The sequence below is a fragment of the Periplaneta americana genome, chromosome 5 (assembly GCF_040183065.1).
Source record: "Periplaneta americana isolate PAMFEO1 chromosome 5, P.americana_PAMFEO1_priV1, whole genome shotgun sequence".
In the NCBI taxonomy this organism is placed as follows: Eukaryota; Metazoa; Arthropoda; class Insecta; order Blattodea; family Blattidae; genus Periplaneta; species Periplaneta americana.
The window spans coordinates 130,232-140,116 of record NC_091121.1 but is presented as its reverse complement, the minus strand read 5'-3'; the positions used below and the strand labels follow the sequence as shown (position 1 = coordinate 140,116).

The window sequence follows — 9,885 nt, the reverse complement described above, 5'->3', positions numbered from 1 at the left end:
AAACTGTGCTCCACATTCTGCAAGACATTCTGAGTTACCGCAAAATTACAGGGCGTTGGATACCCCATGAAATTTCCGAGGTTTAACAATGGCACCACTATGCAGTCGCACAGGCCTTGTTGGACCGGTACCAAAGGAAAGATGACGACTTTCTTGGACGAATCGTCGCTATGGACGAAACCTGGGCTCGCTCATATGAATCAACCAAACTTCAAACATCAATCAAATGAATGGAAGCATCCAGGTTCTTCTCGTCCTAAGAAAGTGCGCCCTACACAAAGTGCTGTGAAGGTGATGTTCATTGTGGCGTATGACATTGATGGAGTAATACTGTACCACGCTGTACCTCCAAGGCAGACGGCAAACGCGGACTACTACTGCAGGTTCCTGCAGCACCACCTTCGTCCAGCCCTCAGGAGAAAACGACGACACTTGGTGGTACAGAACCCCATCATTCTTCATGATAATGCAAGGAGTCACACCGCTGCTGCTGTCAAGGATCTCTTGCATCACTAGCAATGGGAGATTCTGGAACATCCACCGTACTCACCTGATATGAGTCCATGCAATTACGATCTTTTCACCAAAGTGAAAGAAGCACTGTGAGGGACCCGGTACAATACCAGAGATGAACTTATCCATGCTATACGGCGGTCAATACGGAACATCAACAAAGATGACGCGCTGATGGTATTCGACGCCTTCCAAACATTTGGCAAAAGGTAATAAATAAGGGGAGGCGACTATATAGAAGGTACGTAAATGTTGTACCCCTGTGAATAAAACCATGTCAGAAATATCGAACTGTTGCCATTACTTTTTATCCAGCCCTAATATCTCAAAACAGGTTTTTTTTTTTTTTTGGAGTTATCTCATGTTTTGACCAAACACCACAGAATTATTTCAATAGGAAAGATTGGAGAATACTGGGTTTTTGGTGAAAAACGTGTCCTTTGGCAGTAAACAATGACTGAATGAATAATTATATCATGCAAAGTTTACGCAATCTCTTTTCCTCCAACTCAACTTACTCTTTTACAAGTTTTGTTCTTTACTTTCACACAGGCACCAATAATTTCATAGTTTTAGAAGCCGAAAACTATATTAAGTGATTAAGTCACCACTGGTCTTTATAATAATTGGCAGTTACCTCTCTATAAGATTTAGCCTTAGTCTTCCTATTTGGAGAACCTGAGTTTTTAATTCAGGGAGAAAGAAATTAATATGGAAAGTAGGATCAAAACTATAGATATGAACATTTACAGTTGAAGGTAAGAAGAAAGGTGGGCTTATGTGAGGGTGGCAAAGTACCTCCAGGTTCCTTAAAAGCCATAAGTAAGTAACATAAGAGGAAAAGGATGCCATTGTTGTGGCCTATTCACACAGTAAGAGAATGAGGATGACAACTTACGTCTGGTTTTTGTTACCAACCTTCATATTTTTTAAAAATAAATTCATGAAATTTTGCTGCATATGAAAAGTATAGGGGAAAAACAACCAAAGTCAGAATACTCTTAAGGGTGATGTCATCTTCCAATTCAATATATTACTGCAACATTTATTGTTGTTCTTAATGAAAAAGTAGGAAAGGATGACTGTATCCGTGATGATAATTAGTTTTGATAAGAAAAACACTAAAGTTTGCAGTTTGAATTAGATGCTACCATCACCTTTATGAGAATTGTGGCTTTGATTGTGTTTCCCCTGTAATCTTCATATGTATTTCATACTGGAGAACAAACCCTGTCTTTAGTACTGTTTTACCATTTCAAGTTTTTTTTTTTTTTCATTAATATAATTCTTTATGTAAAAATATATAAATTTTACAATTCATAGCAGAAAAAAAAATCGCAAACATTATATATATATATATATATATATATACAGAGTGTTTAAAAAATACGGGGCATAATTTCAGGTATGTATTTCCCATATGTAGACAATCAAAATAGTTCATTACAACATGTGTCCGGAAATGCTTCATTTCCGAGTTATGGCCTTCACAACATTGAAATTCACCGGAACGTTTTTCTTCCCGCATGTCGTTGTCATTACAGAAGATGTTCAAAATGTCCACCTCCTTCGTGTGCTGATAGAAGGAGTCATGTTCACAGCCTCCAGAATCTCCTACTGTACTTCTGGAGTTGTAGATCTTGGTCGTCCCCTTCCCAAACCAGGAGAGTTAAATTTTCCATACTCACACAGACGGTAATGGAGATGTACAAATGTCTTCCGATCTGGACATTGTCACTGTGGGTACCTCTCCTGGTACAAACGACGAGCCAGCGCAGCATTGCCATCCGCCTTACTGTACATGAAGTGTATCTCTGCCAGCTCTTGATTTGAATACATGTCGCACAGTCTAACGCCTACACAACACTGAATGTAACCTTCGCCTCGGAATGAACTGTCAGAGTGCCCTCTTAATGTCTCCTTTGATGGCAACAACCTGCGGAAAGAAAAACGTTCCGGTGAATTTCAATGTTGTGAAGGCCATAACTCGGAAATAAAGCATTTCCGGACACATGTTGTAATGATCTATTTTGATTGTCTACATGTGGGAAATACATACCTGAAATTATGCCCCGTATTTTTGAAACACCCTGTGTGTGTGTATATATATATATATATATATATATATATATATATATATATACACACACACACCCACACATACAAAGTGTCCCACAATAATGTTTACACTTTCTGAACGTTAATAACAGAGGAAGTATTAAAGATAACCTGATCAAACTGTTGTATTTGGAGGCACTGTCATGACTAGTGTGTGTAGCCATTAATTTGTTTTTCTTTTATTTTCAGCTTGGTTGCTAGCAGCAACAGGTAATTAACAAGATGGCTCAGAAATTTTCTTTTGAGCAATGTAAGTGGATTTTAAAGTGTTTTTGAAAATGTGAGAACATGATTGAGGTGCAGAATTTGATATTGCGCCGCCATCACGTGTAACAATTACGAAATTACGCGACAAGTTTGAGAGGGAAGGAACTGTGGGTGATCTGAAGGGACGGTGTGGCAAGAAGAAAACAGTAGCAGACGAAATTGGGGTGGAAGCAGTGTTACAAACTTTCACAAGATCCCCCAAGAAGTCCATATGGCAAGCTTCACGTGAGTCAGGTGTAAGCAAATCAAGTGTTCATAGCATTAAGTGGAAACCCTACATTCCCAGGTTGCTTCACGCAATGAATGAGGACGATCCAGATAGGCACCATCAATTTTGTGAATGGATTTGCGATAATGAACAGTTTACTGATTTGATTTTGTGTTCTAATGAGGCGACTTTTAAATTGAATGGAACCATCAATCACCACAACTGTGTGTACTGGGCAAGAGATAATCCCCATGTTATGAAAAAACGAGCTGTTAATCTTCTTGGGTTATTAGTGTGGTGTGATATGTCTGTCAGAGGACTTGTAGGCCCATTCTTTTTTGAAGGAACACTGACAGATAAAAGATACCTTAACAATCGTGCCAGCTGTTCACCAACTCTACCCAGATGAAGATTTTCACACTGTCATGTTACCATCCAGACATGTGGGAATTCCTGGATGAAACATTTGTTGAGAGGTGGATAGGCCGACGAGGAAGTGTCGAGTATCCACCCAGATCTCCTGACTTAATGCCCTTAGATTTCTGCCTGTAGGACAGTCTACATATGCTGGATACCATGAGAGAGGCTGTTGTGACTGCCTGTGAATCCATTCATATTGAAACCATATCACATGTTTGTCAATTGATGTATTGTTGCCAATGGAGGTCATTTTGAACATCTTCAACATTAAAGTTTTGTGACATAAAAACTCATAGTTCCTGTTATTTTTGTTCTAGTTATTAACGTAAACATTACTGTGGGGCACTCTGTATATATTTCAACTGATAATGGCGGATTTATTAACACACTCATTATGAATAAAACAGAGAAGGAAGCATTAAAAAATATTCAAAATTGTACAAGATATTGGCAAAACCAATTTTATCTGCACAAGTTGCAACCCCCAATTTTAAAATATAATTATAATTAATAATAAAAGTTTCTTGGATTCTAAAAATTTATTATTCTGAAAATATTACTGTACCAAATTTCGGTGAAAAATTAATTCAGAATATGTAGAAATCAAATTTTTGATTTTACTAAATTTATACTAGCGAAAGGTGTACAAACATTCTTAATTCCACAGAAACAAACGTGGAGAGCAGGGTATGGAATAGCAGTGCAATGAAAAGTCCGACAGATTATGATAAATACCAATGCGGTTTTAGTAAATTTAATTATTTTATAATTAAGGATACTGGTCTGTCACACACTATACATCAAATGTAAGAAGGCTGCATATTTTGAGTAAAACAATCAGATCACAAAATTAACCAGTCAATATTTTGGCACATAACACTGTCCCTAAACTATTTTAAATCTCAACCAGCAAACAGAACATGGTATAGTAATATCTACGTTAAATACTGTGTATTATTTTAAATTTAATAGCATATTTTTAGGTTGAATGCAATATGTATCTGTTAAAGCTAGGTTAACCTGAAAAATTAATACTTATTCAATTTCATGGTACAATTTAAATAATGTTTCAATTTTAATCAGAAGCTATAACATTAACATTGCATCTCAAGCTGCATCACATTTAAGTAAATAATGCAACTACTATATAGAGAAACATATCTGCGACCACAGACATTTATGAAAGAAGGTTGTTTGCAGACATACCTCAGCCTTGTTGTAACTCTTACAACTGAGTTCACCATCATATGCCTCGATACCAACTCACCGATACCCTGTACTGATTATCACAAAGGGCATACACAATCTGACATTACCAGCACCAGACATAAAAAAGATCTTTCTCACTTACGGCAAATATTTTAAAGGTACAGTGAGTGTATGAAAGAGTATTAGCTGCGTTATATGGTGTTTGTTACCCCAAATGATAACAGATAAGCAATGTCCTGAATACTGGATATGGTAGTTAGCTTTGACAACCAGGCTAGATGCATTAGACTTTATACAGAAGCATTCGAAGTAAATAATCAACTTTGCATAAGAAACAAAACAATTTTATTCTAAATATTCGTAATTATTACTTTAAATGCACGATATCCTACACCTGCTTTTGTTGAAGGTTTATAAAAATCTGATTTTATTACAAAAATTACTACGAGCCTATGTAACTTGTATACAGAAATTACAATAATTTGTGCTCAGTACACTGAGTGGTGTTCAAAACGTGAAGAATAAGCTTTACTTTTACAAACATTTCAGTACAATAAAAAATCAAGTTTATTTGGGAAACCTGAGATAATTTTCTATAGGAATCTCCACATGATGCACACTGCTCTAAGTTCTCACAGCAATGGAAGCATTTACTAATGCATCTAGTCAGTATTTGAAACCAATCTTGTCATACAAGACTATTACAAATATCAAAGGTTAACGATGATGATGTGTCTGAGGAATTGCGTGTGCCTGTGCCTCCTCTTCTTCACTCTCTTCTTCAGCGGAATCTACGTCTCCGTTCCACACCTCCTCCTCGTCTTCTAGTTCCTCTTCCTGTGTTTTTATACAAAGAAATAAACTGTGATCAGATTTTGACATAAATTTATTAAATAGAGCTTTCAAGTTAGGTAGAGCAGATACTTGTGGTTTTTTTTAAGATAATTCTATTTTGAAAAAATTCATCACCCAAGTTTTCTTAATTAAAACGTTAAAAGTGTTAAAAAAGGTAATATATCTTAATGACAGATGATCTCTATGATGTGTATAATTTCGTCAATGTGAGTCTGTGGTATGTCATTCGACATTGAAAATTTATACACTAACAACCAGTAATAGAAACAGTCAAATACTTCGGCAAATGCTTAACAAAAATAATGTATCATAGACTCACATTGATGAGATCATCACAAAACAAAAATATTTTACACATAACAACAAATATTATGCACAAACTGAAGGATTGCCAATGGGTTCATTCATATCATGGATATTAGCTAATTTATAGAACAAACACACATACTGCATACTGACAATAACAAGCACACAGAGAAAATAATGTACTAGCATCGATATGTAATGACATAATAGGAAACCTACGCCAACAACTAAACAAAATACATCCTAAATTAAAGTATACAATAGAAATAGAACATAACCAAACTATAAATTTCTTAGACATCATAACCAAAACAAACAACAAACACAAATTTAAGTTATACAGGAAACCCATTACAACCACAACATACATACACAATTCATCAAACTATTCCATAAAACATAATATAATTAGACACAGATTAATTAATACACCAAAGAACAATGACAATTATATTGAAGAACTAAATACAATAAGATATATAGCACAAGACAATGGATACAACCCTAATGTAATAGACATGTTAATATAAAAAGGCAAACCAAAAACACAACAAATCAGCATAAACACCACATGAGAATGAATACGTAACATTAACATATCACAATACCAATACACACAAAAATGCAGCTCCATTCAAGAAACTAAAATACAAGATAGCACATAAAACAAGTAATATGACACAGAAATATCTAAATAACCACATCAAATGAAAAAAAATTCAACTGAGGTTTACAAATTAAAATACAATAGCTGTCCAGATTTCTACATAGGACAGACTTGAAGATCATTCCAAATATGATACAATGAGCACATTAAAGCAATAAGTAAACCATACATCACATCAAATTACGCAGAACATACTATTAACAACAATCGCAATTACAATAGCATATAAACAGATATGGAAATACTACATATCACACAAAAAGTCAGTCCACAATCGAACATAATAGAGCAACAGGAAATATACAAGCAGACAATAACATAATAATACACCTCCCACCACCATAAGAGCAGCTCACCCCATCACTGATGACAGCAATCAAGACGAGCTGGAGCTGCAGTGGTTCAAAAAACACTGATGATGCCACCACACCGGTGTTGTCTGTCATTAAGGTATATTATCTTTTTTTTTAAAAACATTTTTAACCTTTTAACAGAGCGGGTAGAAAGAAAGTGACGCAACTTCCTCTAGTTCAGTGGTTCGGCGCCAAGTGGCGCTAGCTCTGTTGTCCGCCCCAGTTTCAGGATCACTATTCGAGCGAATGCAAAAGGTTTTAAAAATAACCCATTACATAAGAATGCATTGTAGAGTACTTTGTCGCAATATTTTACTTATTTGAAAAATGTACCATTACTACATTAACAAATTGTGAGCTATATAATACACCCCTGAATAGTAAATATAATAATAAACCGAAAATTGGAACAATGTGCCGGCTTCAACCAGAAGTACGCAAAAAAGGAGTACAGCTTCGCAAAAATAAACATTTTTATGGCATTATAAAGTACGCATTGCTATGAAATTATGTTTTTTATACACAGGAAAGAATGTAATATAATAAAGGAGACACTTTACTTTCACCAATAGTTTTTATCTACTATTTACCCATTAGTTGCAGTTGTAACTGGTTTATAAGTAATTCTGGGGGAACAAGCAATATTACTGCAACTCAGACTTAACAAATTAAGCTTCGATATTATATCTATGATAATGCAAGTTTTGATCTTTTGAAATATGTAGGTTATTTTCTGTTTTGTAAAATTAAGACAATTTAGTAGTACTGTATTAAATTGTTGTATGATACTTATTGGAGAATATTAAATTAACGACTTTTTCCATGAGACCAATTTACTTTCTCATATGCTTGATCAGAAATCTCTTATGATGTGGAAACGTAATAAACAAATGTAATAAAATTGTAAATCAGATTAACCTGTAGCCCACATACAAAGCATTATACTGTATTTTTGTTACTGAAATAACTTTTTCGTCAATTACGCCAGAAGTGCTATTATTAAAAATAAAATAATAATTAAACATGTACATTTAATGAAGTAGAAGCTAGGTGCTTGGGTTCAATTAGGGGTTCACAATTAGCACTTGCATATAGCACATTTTTTAACTGGCACAGAGATTGAAAAATGTTCAGATGTAGAAAGTCTGTGGTGATCATCACAAGATAATCATTTTATAATTCCGAAATGTCGCTGTAGAGGATCCTGGTTAAATTTTTTCTGTCAGAATAATTTAAATCTGCTATCCCACAAGAATGAATATATTTCGTGAGTGCTCTGAATTGTCACTCTAAATAATTCAAGGGTTCTTTCTTAGGCAGACGTGTTCTTTGTGTTGCCAATTATGTGTAATGTATTTTCTAAAATCGTGTAATGCTAGAATCCTTTGTACATGGCAGAAGAGGAAGTCTTTGAGTTCATTATATCTACAAGGTCGTTCATTCACCTTATATATTCTTTTGTATTTTCACTTCCCTCGAACTCCTCACAGTTTATGGCTCTAAAAAGTGTATCGATTTTGAAAAACTCGCACAAAACAGCTGAAATGCTGGTCTGGCGTTCATTCACTGGAAGAGATTACGAGCCACTGGCATAGCTGATCCGGAGTTGCGTTCGGGCGTGGGTTCGATTCCCGCTTGGGCTGATTACCTGGTTGGGTTTTTTCCGAGTATTCCCCAACCACAAGGCAAATGTCAGGAAATCTATGGCGAATCCTCGGCCTCATTTCGCCAAATACCATCTCGCTATCACCAATCCCATCGACGTAAAATAACCTCGTAGTTGATATAGCGTCGTTAAATAACCGAGTAAAAGAAAAAGAGATTATGGTCAAAGTAACTAGACAATTTTGGACATCAGGTGTGGAGTAATGGCACATACATGCACAAAAGCGCAAGATCAGCTAAGGTGTTCTGATTTTCAGATATCACGTCCAATTCTTTTTTTTTTTACTTGGTTATTTAACGATGTTGTATCAACTACTGAGTTATTTAGCGTCGATGGAATTGGTCATAGCCAGATGGTATTTGGTAAGGGTGCATTGTTATGAGAAAGGATTTGGTGGAGATTTTCTCTTCTTTTAATTTTTTAAGGTATCGAGACAAGTTCGGGAAAATATGTGGTATGGCATCCGGTTTTGGTCACTAGTTCTTCCGTAGAAGTCCTACCTTCTTACCATCAATAATAAATTTATCGGCTCTTACTATCAAAATTGCAGAAAAATGGATGTTACAGATATAAGCACGAGCACACAGTTTTCTGTCTCCATGGAATTGCTCTACACCACTTCTGAAAAATAGCCTAGTCTTTGGGTGGAAAAAAAGAAATGTCTTACTTCCTTACAGATTATATAACCCGATTTATACCAAGAACAAAACAATTAGGCATATTACTACTCGCTCACATAAACGGCACAATACAAATCGCAAGAAATATCTGTTTAATTTCATACCAGAGTGAGTTCTATCTGTTCTGTCGACAGTATTAAGAGGAAAACTGGAGTCAAAAAACGATCGCCACGCCAATGTTTCGCTCAGTTGCCGTGGGTTTAAAAGTCCCATTAGACCCTTGCCGAGTTACCACACTTTCTATTCTAAACGCTCTGCTTTTAATTTAAGAATGTTTTATAGTTTTATATAAGTTTAAAGTGAACAACAAAAACCAATTCTCCTGATGTAATTTTCCAAATTACCAAATGTGCACAAATAATATTACAATATCAACAGCAAAGAGAACTTTATTTTCTTTTAACGCAATTCTTTAGTTTCATTTGGTCAACGTACATTTCTTTTAATACACATCCTACATAGTGCAACAGTATAATTATATTAATGCTGGAAATATTAAACTCTGAAGTGAGACAATCAGAGTTTCTCTCTTCGTCCCTGCTTTTGTTTGTATTGCCATAGCAACCCTGTCATGCTGCCCAAGATGAACCCTCATTTTAGAATTTCACGTGTTTTTGCTTTTC

General features: G+C 35.3%; 1 protein-coding gene across 8 annotated transcripts in view; it reads right to left on the bottom strand.

The window, feature by feature from the left end:
• Positions 1–4,248: 4,248 nt before the first annotated feature.
• Positions 4,249–9,885, bottom strand: part of RIC-3 (RIC3 acetylcholine receptor chaperone) — an 86,347-nt gene continuing 80,710 nt past the window's right edge. For all 8 annotated transcript variants that reach the window (XM_069825214.1, XM_069825219.1, XM_069825222.1 and 5 more), the window contains one exon: positions 4,249–5,572. In XM_069825214.1, the coding sequence (XP_069681315.1) occupies positions 5,453–5,572 (120 nt within the window). In that variant the 3' untranslated portion in view covers positions 4,249–5,452. The remainder of the gene's footprint in view (positions 5,573–9,885) is intronic.